Source organism: Herpailurus yagouaroundi, unplaced genomic scaffold, assembly GCF_014898765.1.
Source record: "Herpailurus yagouaroundi ecotype Mexico unplaced genomic scaffold, PumYag 67158, whole genome shotgun sequence".
Lineage (NCBI taxonomy): Eukaryota > Metazoa > Chordata > Mammalia > Carnivora > Felidae > Herpailurus > Herpailurus yagouaroundi.
In genome coordinates, this window is record NW_024420004.1 from 140,257 (window position 1) to 157,159 (window position 16,903).

General features: G+C 37.5%; 1 protein-coding gene across 3 annotated transcripts in view; it reads left to right on the forward strand.

The window, feature by feature from the left end:
- Positions 1 to 16,525, forward strand: part of HEPH (hephaestin) — a 93,706-nt gene extending 77,181 nt beyond the window's left edge. For 2 of the 3 annotated variants that reach the window (XM_040467015.1, XM_040467014.1), the window contains exons 16-21: positions 3,714 to 3,820; positions 5,220 to 5,445; positions 7,959 to 8,098; positions 9,016 to 9,178; positions 12,151 to 12,195; positions 14,294 to 16,523. In XM_040467015.1, coding sequence (XP_040322949.1) covers positions 3,714 to 3,820; positions 5,220 to 5,445; positions 7,959 to 8,098; positions 9,016 to 9,178; positions 12,151 to 12,195; positions 14,294 to 14,526 — 914 coding nt within the window. In that variant the 3' untranslated portion in view covers positions 14,527 to 16,523. Of the gene's footprint in view, positions 1 to 3,713; positions 3,821 to 5,219; positions 5,446 to 7,958; positions 8,099 to 9,015; positions 9,179 to 12,150; positions 12,196 to 14,293 lie in introns of all 3 variants that reach the window. The other variant, XM_040467016.1, reaches the window with a different exon arrangement.
- The last annotated feature ends 378 nt before the right edge of the window (positions 16,526 to 16,903 follow it).

The window sequence follows — 16,903 nt, forward strand, 5'->3', positions numbered from 1 at the left end:
CTCAGCTGTCAGCACAGAGCCCAATACGGGGTTCAAACCCACAAACTGTGAGATCATAACCTGAGCTGAAGTTAGATGCTCAACCGACTGAGACACCCAGGTACCTCATGTCCAATTTATATTTTAAAGGATTACATTTCTTGCTATGTAGGTCATGTGTTATGAGGGACCATTTAGGTGTTTATTATGGTTATTCAGGTGACAGAACATGATGGCATAGACTAGGGTATTAACAGTGGTGACAAATAGAAGTTGATGGGTAGGGAATATATTTCTTAGGTATATCCCTCATAACTTGCTGATAAATATAAGCTATAGGGGAAAAGAATAAAAAATAACTCCTGGGGCACCTGGGTGGCTCAGTTGGTTAAGCGTCTGACTTCAGCTCAGGTCATGATCTCACAGGTTCATGAGTTTGAGCCCCACGTTGGGCTCTGTGCTGACAGCTCAGAACCCAGAGCCTGCTTTGGATTCTATGGCTCCCTCTCTCTCTGCCCATCGTCACTCATGCTCTGTCTCTCTCCGTCTCAAAAATAAATAAACACTATTTTAAAAAAATAACTCCTGAGTTTTGGCTTCAACAACTGGTTTCACTATTTACTGAGATAGGAGGAGTAAATTTGAGGGAGAAGTCAATGATGTACTTTGGATATGTTTAGTTTGAGATGAAAATTAGACAAATGTAAATATCAAGTAGGAAATTGAATAAAGGAGTCTAGAATTCAATGTAGAGTTTGGAGAATAGTTTAGGTAATGAGAAGAACATGATAAAGTCACAGATATGTGAAAGTATGGGATATGCTAAAGTATACAATTAGTTAAATTTTGCCAGTGTATATTTTGCAAAAGTAGGAAGAGTAAAAATTAAGGCTAAAAGGTAGGTTAGGTCTGAGTTATCAGGGTTTGGATGTTTGGATGAAGTGTTTGAGCTTCATTACTTGGGTATAAGGGAGCCATTAAAATTTTGAACAGAAGAATAACATGAATAAACAGAAGTTTGGGAAGATTGAAATAATATAGCAAAAACAATGTTCAAAAAGAGTAATGAAGTTGGAGAACTTAGACATACCAATTTCAAAATTTACTATAAAAAGCTACAATAATCAAGACCGTGTGGTAAGCCCTCATATTTATGGCAAATTAATTTTTAAAAAGGGTGCCAATACTAATTAATGGAGAAATAATAGTCTTTTCAACAAATGATGCTGGAACATACTAAATATCTATATACAAAACAATGGAATCATACCCCCTACCTTTTACCGTATATAAAAACTAACTCAAAATGAACCAAGCACATAAATGTAAGAGCTAAAGCTACAAAACTTTTAAAACATAACAGTAAATCTTTGTGACCTTGAGTTAGAAAAGTTTCTTAAATATAACACTAAAAGCACAAATGACTAAATAATAAATAAATAAATAAATAAATATTTGGACTTCCTTAAAATCAAAAACTTTTGTGCTTCAAAGTGTACCATCAAGAAAGTGAAATGTGGCCGCTGCCTCTGGATGGAGCGAAGCATCAGTGGTTCCTTCTAACCATTGCAGAGCTGACCCCTTTGGAGGGCTCAGCAACAGCAGCTCCTTACATGGAGGATCAATGTATTAGTGGTTCCTACTCTTGGAGAACACAGAGGTGTTGGCTCCTTGTGGGGTGAGGGGACATCAGTGGCTCCCTCTTGCGGGTTGAGGTTGTTAATAGCTCTTTATGGGAGAGCAGAGTGTGGCTCTTTGGGTGGCAAGTTGAATGAAGCAGCTTTTTGAGGGGAATGTGGAGCCCTAGCGGCTCCTTCTGGGGTTAGGCAAAGAAACAAGGGGCCCTTCTGGGAAATTTAGCACTGATGCATCTCAGGGGGACAGTGAGAAGAAGGGCAGCAGTTTGTTTTTTTTTTTCTGGGTGTGAGGCATGTAGTGGTAGCAGCTTCTTCTTGGGAGGATGCAGTGGTGGTGTCTCCTTCTAAGGGAGTAGACTAGTAGCAGCTCGTTTTCTGATGAAATACAACAGAAATGACTGCGGAACTGGAAGCAAATAACCTGTGATTCCTTGGGGGAAAGAAGATGGATAGTGGATCCTTAGGGGGCAGTGCAGTGGAGGATCCTTCTTGGGGAGCAAGGGAATGACAGCTCCTTTAAGGATGCAGATAAGATACAACTTCTTGGGTTGGGGCAAAGTCGTAATGATTCCTTATAGAAGTGGCAGAGCAGCATGGGATCCAGGCAGCACCATCAACTGGGGTCAGTGCCAAGAAAGACTCCCTGGTGGTGAAGGCTGCTGGGGTTCACCTTCTGTTCTTTTCCCCCATGAGTTTTCCCTCTTGGTACCAGCTGCACCAGACTGGGACAAGGTAGGTAAGATACTTCCTATACTTTTTTGTATGGCCATGTTCAGGTTTTTTCCCCCCTGGGTTGTTATAATTATTTCATATATTCTGGAGCTCTCTCAGATAAATTTTTGTGAGTATATAGTTGCTTATTCCTTATTTTTGTTGTTATCGTGGAAGGAAATGAGCATTGAGACCTTCTTACTCTGCTAATTTGCTGATATCCATCCTATATAACTGAATTTGTATAAAATACTCAAAATGGGCAACTCTATAAAGATATAGATTAGTGGTTGTCCAGGGCTCGAGTGAGTGGGTGATTACAGAATGATGGCGAAAGAGTGAAGATTTTATTTCAGAGGTAGTGATCTTTCTAAAATTGATGTGGTTATATTACAAAATTCTGTGAATATACTAAAACATTTAATTGTACCCTTTAAATGGTTGAATTGTATGGTATACAAATTCTATCTCAATAGAAATGTTATAAAAGTAATATGGCATCAGTTGGAAGAAGGATTGGAGAGGACGAAACTTGGAGGCAGAGAAACGTGTTAGGGGTTTTTGTAATAGTCTGGTTGAGAAAATAAAGGTCTATATGAGGGCAATATTCTTGGGAATTGGAAGGAGGATAGCATGGCAACACAATATATTGTAGAGATACAATCAGTAGAACTCACTATTTAGTTGCATGTGGAGTGTGTAAAGGTTAGAAGACAAAAACTAAAGTGTTGTGTGTGGGTAAGTAGGAGGGTTTTGTTATCATTACTAGATACTGGGAGCACAGATTAACAGGTTCTTTTTTCAAAGGAGGTAAGTGAATTCAGAACAATTTTAGTTTTTGATGTGTTGTCAGGACAATCTTTAAAAGATGCTCAGTATCTAATTAAAAATTTCAGATTGGAACTTAATGCTAGCAAGGGAGTTCTGGTTAAGTATTTAAGAGTCATCAATACATAGTTCATAATTGACACCAGAAAGGTAGCTAAAAGCGTTCATAGAGAGAGTATGAAAAAAAGAAAAACCGAGAAGAGAACTGGAGACAGCCTTGGGAAAATAGTTGAATATAAGAAGCAGCAGCAAGAAAAGGAGAACAAAGCATGCTAAAAAATGAAGGAGGGAAGACATTATAAGATGAAAGAACAATATCAGAGTGGATTTAGCAGGGGATTGGAACTGGACTTTTAAAGATAGGGGTATAGAAGAGAGGCTGAATGTGTCCCAGGAGTTAGAAGAGCAATATCATAAAACTAAAATGGAGACTGGTATGGAAATAATGGAAAAAGATCTTAAAAGTCCTGAGGCTCATCCACCATAGCCTCTTGGAAAACCTGAGAGTTGGGAAAAAGTTGATTTGGCCCAACTGGAGATCCCTGTTACCCTTCCTAGGTGAGGTTCTCACTTACCAATGGAACATCCCAGAAAGATCTGGCCCAGGGCCTAATGATTCTGCTTGTGTTTCCTGGATCTATTATTCTGCAGTGGATCCCATCAAGGTAAAGACAATATTGATTTCTTGGAGGTGAGTCTCATAAATGGGCAGAGCCCAACCCTGAAATAATGCAGCCCAGAGTTTGGGGAAAATCCCTCAAATGTGGTACTTATTTTAAAGACAGAAGGAGGGATGAAGGGAATAGGTAGCACCATATCTTTGTCCTAAGGGTTTTCTTCTTTGTTTCTTTTCTTTTCTTTTTCCTTTTGAATCCTATAGGTATGTTCCCATTTAAAAACCCTAGGATTGGTTGTCAAACAATTGGAGTTTTAGTCCCAAAATTTGTTTCAATATTGCTTTTGGAGTGAATTTCGATAGGGCATTATCTCCCCATTTCCTCATCTGGAAAATGAGTGTATCTATCTATCCAACCATTCACAACCATCTGTCAGCAATAATTTATTGAGAGACTACTATATTTTAGGGATTTTATTTGGTGCTTTGGATGATAAAAATGTAAGATACAGTTCCCATCTTCAATCATATATATATATATATATATATATATATATATATGATTAAATATATTATAATTATAATAAATAACAATATAACATAAATTAAATATAATATAAATTTATTTTTACATATATTTATTTATATAAATATATATTATATGTATATGTAAATATATATATTTTATATATACAAATAAGTAAAATACTAACAGCTCCTTAAAAAAAAAACATGTAATAGAGGGGTGCCTGGGTGGCTCCGTTGGATAAACACCCAGCCCTTGACCTCAGCTCAGGTCATGATCTCACAGTTAGTGGGTTTGAGCCCCACATTGGGCTCTGCACTGGCAGTGCAGAGCCTGCTAGGGATTTTCTCTCTCCCTCTCTCTGCCTCTCCCCTGCTCATGTGCTCTTTATTTCTCTCTCTCAAAATAAATAAATAAACTTTAAAAAATAATAAAAGAACCCATATAATAGTACTGTGAGGGGCCCATGAGAGAGTGATCACTTTTGGTTGGAGGAGATGATTAAAGGGAAGCTGGAGAATGCACCACAATGAAAGGTACATGTATTTCATACTTTAAGCCTTGAATACTAAATAGCAGTATACCTTAAGATAAGGTATGTGGCAGAGGGAAGGCATTATACAAAGAAGAAACAACATAAGGAAAGGCACTGGGTTGTGAAAGTGCCTTGTGAGTTTGGAGATCAATGGATAGGCCAGCCTAGCTAAAACATAGGTTGCATAGGTACCTCTTATCTGTATCTCAAATTATTGTGAGGATGAATTCAGATAATATATTAGAGTTGCTTATAAATGTAAGACATTATGATCAAGTGCTGAGTACAGTAGGCTTGACTTAGAAGTCAGTCTGGCACCATGTACAACACTGCTACCCAGGAACAACTCCATTTGATTTACTGTCTTCCCCTTCCTCCCATCCTCAGGACATGTATAGTGGTCTTGTTGGACCCTTGACCATCTGCCGAAAGGGCATCCTGGAGCCTTATGGAGGACGGAGTGACATGGACAGAGAATTTGCCTTGTTATTCTTGATCTTTGATGAGAACCAGTCTTGGTATCTAGAGGAAAATGTAGCAACCCATGGGGCCCAGGAGCCAGGCCGTGTTAACCTACAGAATGAGACTTTTTTGGAGAGCAACAAAATGCATGGTCTGTAGAAAATAACCAACCTTTCTTCCAAAGAACTCCCCATTGGTTTCATGGAGGTATATGATAGGCCCATCACTACCTAAGGGAGCATAATTGAAAGTATGGGAAAGTAGGAAGGTGGTATGTGGGCAAATTAAAAGAACTGTCTCCTACTATTGTACATTTATATACACAAAATATATAAATAGTCAGCGTTAGATCAGGTGCACATAAAGCAAGAAGCTGACTCTGTAAAGTTGTTGTAGTGACACCAGCATACTTTAACACACTAGAAAAGAAAGATGAAAATTTGTGACTCTCAATGTACCTGGTAGGTTGGTTGTTTAGGGTCCTTCTATTTCAAAATCCTGAGTTTAGTCTCTCAATATCATTTTATTTCTTTACCCCCCTGCATCTGGAATGTACTTTCTCAATAGATTCCAAGATAGACAAATGAAGGACAGCTTGTCTTTTAGTCTAATTTCACAACAAAGTTTCAATTTACAAATAGGAAAGAACCTCAGAGAAAATAATGCTGGATTTATATTACGTACAATGAAGAGATTTTGATGCTTGAATGGATTTTGGAAGAAAATTGTGCATCCAAGCCTTCCTTTGTTTCAAAGATCTGTGTAGCATTTCACAAACAAAAGAAAATCTAAAATAAGAGTGAGAACTTAAATACATTTAAATGTGTGAAGTGATTTCTCACCATCCTTTCTAGTGTAATATTTCTTTGACATGAGGATAAGGTGCAGCTTTGATAGTGCTTCCAATGGAACTCAAAATTAGTATCTCGTCGCATTGATTCTAGCTATTTCCCCTTGCTGTAGATAAAAATGATTCACATTGAAATAGAAGATTCACAAACTGAACAATGTGAACTTTGTATCTTCTGACAAATCAGAGAAATTAGTTGCCCAGGGGAAAAAGGGAATTAGGGCACATTTACAACTTGCTAGTGTCCATTTGTTTGGTTAATGCCCATTTCTATCTGTTTGTTTATATGTTCATTCATCCAAACTCCTCAGACATCAATCCATCTACTTATGTATCAGGAATTTGTTGAACACTTTCTAAATGCTGGTACTGAAGATAGAAATATAATGTTATATTCTGAGGGAAAACAAATAATATATCGTTCCTTTCCCTTCCAGATTATTGAAACAATTGAGAAAAAAAAAAAGAGATGCTTATGACCAAATGTGGGCTTACTGAGAAAGAACTAATTAGAACTAATTAGTTCCCCTGAGAATTAGTTCCTGAGAAGGACACTGAATTTATTTCTGAAGCTAAATGGGCTTGCTGATACTCCTCCTGCAGGGAATAGATTTTCTACCTTGACATTGATATAGGTAAACAACAATAGCCTCCCCTTTGCAGCAGTAGAATCTTCTCTACAATGTAATATTAAATCAATTTGAATTATTTTCTATGTCAAGACTGATTCAAGAGAGAGAAGATTCATAAAGGGTAGAGTTGAGCATCTTTAGTTCTTTTTTTACAAATTCACAATTTGATTGGGGTAAATAAATGACAGGTTATAAATGTTCCTTCCATTATTTCCACTCTTGAAACGTAGAGTAAAAATGACTTTCCCTCCATAAGAATATGTGGGGCACAGGAATGTGCTCTGGGCATAGTCCTGACAATATGAATTAACATGGCTATGAGTAGTTTGTTGTCTTTAGAGCATAGGATGTGGCCTGTGAAGAAACAGGTAATGAAGCCTATGCAATTAATATAATTATTAATTCCAAAAATATTGCAAGTACTTTTTATTTAACATGTATTGTAGGCTCAGGTGTCTTCTGGGTGCTCTGAAGAATATAAGGAAACTATATTAGTATAGTATATACTTTCATTTCCGGCTTACTAGGAACCTATAGTCCAGTTGGGGATATGAGCTTCCACCAATTTAAAGATAGGTAAGTATATAAGGGAGGTTTTGGTGACTTCCAAATATGGTACAGACAGTACTGGAGGAGTTCAGAAGTAGAAGTAAATGAAGGGAAAGAGAGTTAATAAGAGGAACTAGATCAAGGAAGTGTTCTTGGGTAAGGTAAAGTTATGATTGGGCTTTGAAAAGATGAATAAAAGAAGGCAGGATTTCTAGGGGGAAATATCAGAAGCATGAGCAAGGACACAAAGAACATGAATATGGGGCCATATTGGGGATGGTGAATAAATCACCTTCATTGGAAAAAATGTGTTAGATAATGGGAAATGAATATGAGAAGGTGGTTTGGCCTTATATTGTGAAGGACCTCATTGGCTGAACTAAGGAGCTTGATCTTTTAGGCATGAGGCATCTATTATAGTATTTTAAGCAGTAGAAAGAAATGGTCAGATTAGATATTTAGAAATACCACTCTTATAACACCAATGTGTAAGATAGACTTATGGAATGCAAATGTTATAGAGATTAGAGAAATTAAGAAGATATTGTTATCATCAAACATGATAGGGACTAGCCCTAAGGCAATGGCAATGGGAAATCAAAACAAAAGATATGAGACTTTTTTTTTTTACAGCCATTAATGGAAAGCTCTACAGCAACCTCAGGGGTCTTACCATGTACCAAGGAGAACGAGTGGCATGGTACATGCTGGCCATGGGCCAAGATATTGACCTACACACTATCCACTTCCATGCAGAGAGCTTCCTATATCGGGTGAGCTGGCAAAGGGCTGAGTACCTCAGGAACAATTAGAGTAATGCTTTGACAGTCATTAAGGAAGAAAGGGATAGCTTCTTAAGGAACAAGATAATAGTTAAAAGAGGAGAGGTCTTGTACATGGAGAATTGAACTGGGAATTCTAGTTTGGCTGTGTACTCCAGGGTTAGTCACTTCCCTCTAGTCCTTGGCTTTCCCCTCTGACAGAAGAAATGAGTAGCTCAAAGGAAAAAAAGAAGAAGTGAGTAGCTCATTTGTGGTGTAAGTAGATTGAAGAAACCGAAGTAATTGAACATCAGTCAAGGACTGGAGTGCCATTAAACAGTGATCCTAAGAGCAAGAAATTTCATAGTGATGTCTCAGAATCTATGAAAGTTCTTAATCCATTATAAGAAACTTCAATTCAGAAGCTACATGGAACAACATGTAGGTTTTGAAAAAGAAGTTTTAGCCTTAGGGAAAGGGGGCAGTTGAAGGGAAAGGGAGTTGAAGGCATTGATATAGATTTACAGATATAGAAGTGTGATAAAGATGATAGCATAGAGGAGAAATCTAAATTGAGATAAATTTCTAAAGGAAATAAGTAGTTCCTTCCTAGGAGTCAAGGATTAAGCCAAATCCCCCAGATGTCAGCATGATGAAAAGTATGGAGATACTAATTTTAGCTCCCAAAGTGTCCTTTGGGACACTTTAAAGAAAAGTAGGAAGATAGGGTCTCCTCTGATGGTTCAATTTGTGTGGGCAGATTTATAGAGGAGATGGATCAGTTGTACTTGTTAAGCTGCTCTCTGATCTATGAATCTTGGAGCCCCATGTCCCTGATTTGTACATCCAAGTTTTTTTTAGCTCCTATAAGCTCTAAGATGAACTCTTTACCCTTCATTTCTTCTCCTCCACCCCAATCTCTTTTGCAGAATGGAGAGAGCTACCGTGCAGATGTTGTAGATCTGTTCCCAGGGACCTTTGAGGTTGTGGAGATGGTAGCCAGCAACCCTGGGACATGGCTGATGCACTGCCACGTTTCTGACCATGTCCATGCTGGCATGGAGACCCTTTTTACTGTCTTGTCCCAAAGAGGTAAGGTATAACTTCCCCCAAGATTGGAAATCTTTGAATACTTTATGTAGTCTACAGAAACCAGATAATCCCAAGAAATTCCTTACCCCTGTCTTTCTGATCCCAGAAGAACCAGGACTTAAGACAGTGCATGCCACACTCAGGTGTTCTCCCAACTATATTTCTCATTCTCCATTGTTTCCTTGCTCCTTCCCCATCCTAATTACTTTGACACTTGTTGATTTCACATGGGTTGACCCAGCCTGAAACTCATTAGGCTCTATGCATTGTTGCTTAGCATAGATTTGCTTCCTTTGAAATATATTTCATTTAAATAGAAATCTATTATTTTAGGATTCATTAGAAGTACTCACTATTTCAAGAAATCTTGCTAATGAGTTCTTTAAAAAATAAATATAGTTCTAATAGTCACCCCTTAATTGATTTGTTGATTTGTTTTGTGGTGCTTGTGAAAAAGTTCTTTCTGTCTTGGAACAACTATGTCTAAAGCTAGATGGACATATTGGTCTTTAGTTATGGCTTATCTCAGAAAGAGTTGCTACCAAGGGTGCAAAAAGGTTTTGCCTTTTTTCTTTTTTAATATGGAGAGTGAATTGCTGGGTTGGTTTCTTTATCAGTCAATTTTTGATCATCACCAAGAACATAAAAGTTTTGGCTGGCTATGGATTTTGTCTTTTGGTCATTAATTGTTTAGGAATCTCTTGACCTGTGTCTAGGATTTTCGGTCATTGGCACTCTATAAGCAGAAATACAAAGTTTGAAAATGTCTTTGGGCTTTTAAACAAGCTTAGCAAACCAGGGTAGAGAATACAACTCTGCTCTTTACCCCCAGGGAAAGAGAAATTTTCCATTATAATAACCTGTATCTTTGAAAAGCTTTGTTCTCTAGTAATCTATACTGCTAAAATGTGTCTTCAACTTACTACTATAGTACTATTCTTTACTACTCAGATAGGCACACAAAACTCTTTGTTGTGTTTTGTCAGCCCTTAGAAACAAAGTCAAGTGATAAATTGATGTGTCATCAAGACGCTATAGGTTTAAGACAACAGGTTTTGCCTGTGTATAGTAATGGGTCATCCAAAATCTGGACCATTTCACAAAATTATCTCAATATATAACATCAAAGAACTTCCATGAATAAAGATAACTCATATATCTCTCTGACAATGAGCCAGCCTACAAAGCCTACTTATTTTCTTTTTATTGTTTGTTTATACTTCACGATAGTCTAATTCAGTATTGCTCCAACCACATATATGCTACCTGGCCAACCAGAGGGAATAGTTGTAGACAGGGAAGAAAGGGCTAATTGTTGAAACAACGTTCCTGATGAGGAAACAGGGTATGAAAACCAGAGATAAAATGAAAAATTAGAGTGGAATAGATTTTTTTTTACTAAAAGAAGAGAAGACAGAAAAGTAAATGATCATTGTATAAGTTTGGGTGAGGAGTCTGACAGAAAGAATATTTATTTCCTTGTCTCTGCTTCATTTGTTCATTTGTGGGAGAGAATTCATCTGCTTAGAGTGAAGGATAGAAAGTAGGATAAGGAACTTGAAGAGAGTGGGCTAAGGTTTGAAATAACCACTTTGGGAGATGGGAAAACAAAGCTTACTCTGAGTGATAGAAAATAATTTATTGGCAGGAAAAATTGAGGGCTTAGTTAAAGTTTGACACAAAGAATACTTATCTTTACAATTACATGATTTTTATACACCAACATTCAGCATACCAGACAAAACACAGAGAAATCATACTCACTGTGGTTTCATCAGTCAATTATAATGCTCCTGGTAAGTCAGTAGTTGAAGTGATAGACCATAGAGTCTAGCTAGACCAGGAATGGGGTAAACAAAAAAAGGCATGATAAAGCTGACAGTTTGGGAAAAAAATGGAAGGATCCAGGAGCTAGAGATCTGTATGAGGTGATGATAACAGGTTAAATGGAATAAGTATCATTAAACTATGTAAGGAAGAGAAGGCTGTTGTTAGATTTTATATTTCTGAGATGGAGCAGTTCTGAATAACAAGTTCAATGTGGCCATGGGAATTGTTAATAGAATTAGAGTAGATATAGAAGTTGTTGGAATTAAAAGGTACAGAAACTGTGAAGTTTGAAGGATGAATGGGTCAACACCTATGGTGGGAATGGAGGAATGGGAAGACTGAGTCAGGTAGCAAAGAGTTCCGTGAATGAAAAGAACTACTGGGTAACAGTAACAAAAAGTGGTTGTGAGTTTTGTAGCCGAAAAATATAATCTTCAAAACAGATAGATATTTACCCCAAAAAGGGAGGAAAAATTATCTAAAAGCAGTATTGAGAGGATATAAAGGAAACATAGTCCTCAGAGAAAAGCTCAGCCTCATTAAAGCAAGAAGAGGAAGCAGTGTTCTCAAAAGGGTTTGAATATGTAGGGATGTAGTTTTGACAAGGAGCAGAGATTTATTGAAGGGAGGGTGGGAAAGGGTGACAAAGAACACAAGAATGTGGGTAGGAAATATCAATAAATATGTACATAATGGCAGAGGGGTGACTTACCTTTTGGACTCCTAAGCCTATGTTTTTTCTTATATTTTTGTCACTACTCAAAACCAAATACAAGCGTCCGACTTCAGCCAGGTCACGATCTTGCGGTCCGTGAGTTCAAGCCCCGCGTCAGGCTCTGGGCTGATGGCTCGGAGCCTGGAGCCTGTTTCCGATTCTGTGTCTCCCTCTCTCTCTGCCCCTCCCCGTTCATGCTCTGTCTCTCTCTGTCCCAAAAATAAATAAAAAACGTTGAAAAAAAAAAAAACAAATACGTATGCCAATAATGACTTTGACCATAAGGTAATTAATTCCAGGCACCTTCTTTTTGCTTAGGATACTACAGAGAAATTCCTCTATCCAATGCCAATGCCCACAGCAAACCTGTGGATTGGTAGGAAGAATAACAGCGCTAACTAACCTCTTTTTTTTTCTTTTCTACCAGAACACGTAAGCACTATCACCACCATCACCAAAGAGATTGGAAAAGGTAGGAAGGATAATGCATAAACTGTGTAGTTATATGTGGTATGTACTTGGGGGGAGGTGTAGTGCCTCTAGAAAATGAGATTCACTACCAAAACATGGACTACAATACTAGCAGGAAGCACCCTGAAATTTCTGTAATACTTCAAAAGTCAGGAACCCAAGGTTCAGTTTTTCTCAGCATATTTATTCTCTCTGTCCCCTATTCCCAACATCTTAAATTAGGGAAAACAGCCTCACCCCAATTGAAAGTTGCTATCTTAGCTTCTCACCTAATGTGTGAAGGGGGGGGGTGTGTGGATTCAAGGTTTCTTTGGGTTAGACATGAAGGAGCTGTAACACAGACATAAATTATTCACAGAGACAGTATGAAACTAGTATAAATACCATACAGTCTACATCAGCTTTTTTATTCTTGTTTCTATGGAATACCAAATAGTTGACTCTTTGGAACCAGCCATTTCTTCCATTCACAAAAGTAGAAATTATTTTCCTACCTAAACTAGGTCCAAATAGTGGGCCTTACCTACCTCACTCTCCCCTATCCCATTTGTACATGGACTGAGAAAGTCTCAGAGAGTTATGAGAAGTAGAAGGGATGCTACAGACCATCAGTTTAATATGGGGATTTTTTTCAGCTATGTTTTGAAAAGTCCTAATGATTTCCCCAAGTATTTTATAAACTGTGAACCAGGAGACTAAGGTATGTTTTGGAGGGATTGGGAATAGTAAAAGTGAGGTTGGGATAGTGTAAACTCTTGGTCTAATAAAGCCCAAAAATTTTCTACATGAGAAATTGAGAAATGGAAAGTAATTTGTCCAAGATCACAAGAGGAGTAAGTAGTAGAATGTAAACTTAGAACTATGAAGTTTCCAGCGTCCATTTTAACTCACAGTTCATCTTTTCTTATTTCTTTATTAATGTTCATTCATCCATTTATATATTTATCAAACATGTGCTGAGTTCCAGGGAAACAAAAACAAGTAAGATATTACTATCCAGGAGATTTTCATCTATAAATGGAATGAGATACAAAAACAATAATTGCATTGCTGGTATACATTGTAAAAAGGGGCAAAACGACAGCTATTAATTATTGTTCATTTGCTATCTTCCAGATGCTATGCTAAATATTTTATAAATATTAGCTAATTTAAATATCACAATGAACCTCTGACCTAAGTATAGTTCTTATCATCATTTTATAAAAAGGAGACTGAAGTCCAAAAGTGAAGGAGATAGTTCACTTGGCCCAAGCAAGTAAATCATGAGAATACAAACAGTACAGATACGTTGGGAACACAGAAGAAAGGACCATTAACTGACCTCAAATGTAACATTTAATATGCGTATAGAAAAGTGAAGAGGGAGAAAGGGTGGCCTGAAAGAGGGTCACCTGTTCTTGGAAACAAAGAATCAGTTGCTGTGGCTAAAGAGTATAATATAAAACCAAAATGGTAAGTTAGAGCCTGATTGTGAGAGTTGGAATGCCTAGTTTGATTCATAGCTTTGCTGTGTAGGTTAATTGGAGATCACCAAAGTTTGTATGTCAGTAACTAAAACAATCATATTATTTCACCTCTAAAGATCAATGTGACATCAGTGTATCAAGACTCAAAGAGCTGAGAGACAAGACAGCACAGTGGTAGGCTGTTGTCATGGTACAAATAGTCAAATTGAGCATTTATAAGCTAGATGATTGAGTCAAACTGCCTCCTTGAAAATTCCACTCATTGCTCCCAATTCTATCCTCTGGAAACATATAAACCAAATCCAATTCTTTTTATTGTTAGCTTTACATCACAAACATTTTTATATTTGAAGAAATATACCAGGGCCCTTTCTACTCAGTTTTAGTTCTTTCCATGGGGGTAAAGAACATAGTGATTCCTAAGGGCTATCTTAGCAGTGACTTCCTGTTACACAAATTCTTTGTAACCTATAAACCTGTATTCATCAGCTGGTGTTTTTAGAGATAGGAGCAATTCCTCTGCCCTATGTTGATGGAGTTATTTCCTATTTCCCAAGAGTTGACCACGAATGGTACCACATTAGAGTACTCTCCAGCTCAGGGTGCCATTTTTCTCTTGTTCTATTTCAGCATCAATCCTCAGAAACATTGGAGAAGGCAATGTGAGAGTGATGGGCATGCGGATCCCTGTAAAGAATATTGAGATACTGGCTTCTCTTTTAATTGCCATGAGTATCATTCTCCTCCTCATTGCTCTAGCTCTTGGTGGTGTGATCTGGTACCAGTATCGACAGAGAAAGCTACGACGCAACAGGAGGTCCATCCTGGATGACAGCTTCAAGCTTCTGTCCCTCAAACAGTAGCAGTTGGGTCCTGCAACTGCACATCTTGAATGCAGTCCCAGCAGGTCATGCTCTAGTAACTGACTCCACTGTCAAAGGGACATGAGTGGTAGAGAGGCAGAGTAGGGAAATACACTCATCTGGGAATTTCTTCACTTATTTATTTACATGGAAATTATGTACCTTCTCTTTTTCTTTATTTTTTTTCTCCACTTGGGAAGCTGGGGCAAGAAAATCCCATATTATCTTATATCACAAATTTCAACAGCTGGATTATATCAACCACTGACACTTGGAAGATTTGGAAATTACTAATAACCTATTCTTCTTACAAAGTAGATACCTAAGGTAAAATCAATTGATTAGGTTTTTATTGCTTTTTTAGAACCTAGGTAAGTGAGCTGTGAAGATAATCCACATCTAAACTAAGGGCTAACAACATGGGCATGATGGAGAATGTGTGGGGTGGGATTTGAAGATCCAAATTTTATTTTGATTCTCCTTGGAAATAAACTATTTTGGAAAAGAAGTAGATGGAATATTATTGCTATGAGCACCTACAACCTCTGGAGCCAGAATCACCTCAGGAGGTCAGTCTTCAAAATTTCTGGCACAGTTTTCCACTCCATACTGTAGGCAAAAAATACTGTATGTTAAAGTACTTGTTAGAACACTATAAGAGTGAACATGGTGATTTTAATGATCTCTGTGGCCTCTGGGAATCTGTGACCATGATTGAAACAAAGAACACTCACTGGGAGGGGGTATAATATGGGTCTAGCTATCCTTTTTGTGGGGCCTATGTGTTTGTGTTTTGGAAAAAAAAAACTAAGTCAGACTGGTGGGTACCATCTTGTAACACATAGGTGCCAAAACACTTTTGAATTCTAAGAAAATTTTCCAGAGAGAAACAGAAGTCTGAGACAAAGCTTAAACCTATCCACTGGGCAAGGTGAGATGGGCACCAATCTCATGGACTCTGGCAATTGGGCATATGAGAGGTCTACTTGCAATTTTTGGAATTTTTTTAAATAGGGCAGACTCCTTTCTGGTATCTTAAAGCAATATTCCTTTGTTGCCTGTAAGTTCAAGCCTCTCTGAAAAGTTGGTGGGAGACCACAGATGAACAAGATGTAGAGTAAGGATGAGATAGGATGATCCACCCTCGCTATATATCCATAATACCATTTCACATGGGAAATGAAGAAAAGAAAACATTAGAAGCAGAATTAAGATAATAACTGACATATGTACTGGTTTACACTTTACAAAACATCTAATACCTGATTGCATTTAACTCGCCTTAGCTTTATCAGAGTGATACTTTGTTTTATATTTGAGTAAACAAATGATCAGAGTAATTTTATCCACGGGCATTCAACTAGAAGTTGAGCAAAGATTCATGTCAATCTATTTGACTCCAAATACTTGTTTTATCCTGGTGTATCATAGAAACATCCACCAATCTCCATCCTTTGTATCCATATTAACTGCAATTTTCTTGTCTTCCCAGCCAATCTCTCTGCCTAATTAGGTATCCTATACAGATCAAATGTAGAAACCCACAGGACTAGTATTCAGTTGCCATACAATGTTGAAGGTTGGAAGAGAAAACATGGTCCTGAGCCTATTATTCATCTTGCTTTACTGTGGTCAGTGGCTTTCTGGTGAGCTTTACTGGAAATCTCAGAAACATAATGGGGGAAGGAGATGATGGAAGGTTTAAATTGCTAGTTATAAAATAAAATGGTGGGGTATTTAAGCCATTGCAAAATCAATGCACTTAAAAGCAAACAATTTTGGTCTATGGTAAATGTGGAGGTTATTGAAAACCCAGTGCGCACTGAGGACTCGAGTCAATTAATAGCTATGATTTGCACACAACTGGGATGTTACCTTGGTCATGGTCATGAATCAGAGACAAAGAAAAGTAGGTGGAATGAGGATAAGTTTCCTCTGAGGATGTAACCCTCCTACAGATTGGGGAAACTAAGCTCAAGCCTATATATATATATATATATATATATATATATATATATATATATATAGTGGTGGTTTTGCTCCCAGTGGCGATGTAGAAGATGTTTTTGATAATTAAGTGACACTTCAATTCGTTCAGTTGATCAAGCCAGAAATCCCCAAAGTAATCACATTGGTGAGCCTTGTCTGTTTGCCTCCTAAATTGGTATAACTGATTCACTTGTTTGTATCTTTACTGCTACCACCTCAGTCTAAAAAACAATCATCTTTTACCTGGACTAGAGTGGTAGCCTCATTATTACTCTCCTTTCATTTACTCTAGCCCTTCATATTTTATTCTCCATGCAGAAAAGTGATGTTTTAAAAATATAAATTGGGCTTACTTTTCAAGTGAGATGCCACAAACTCATCTGTGTTT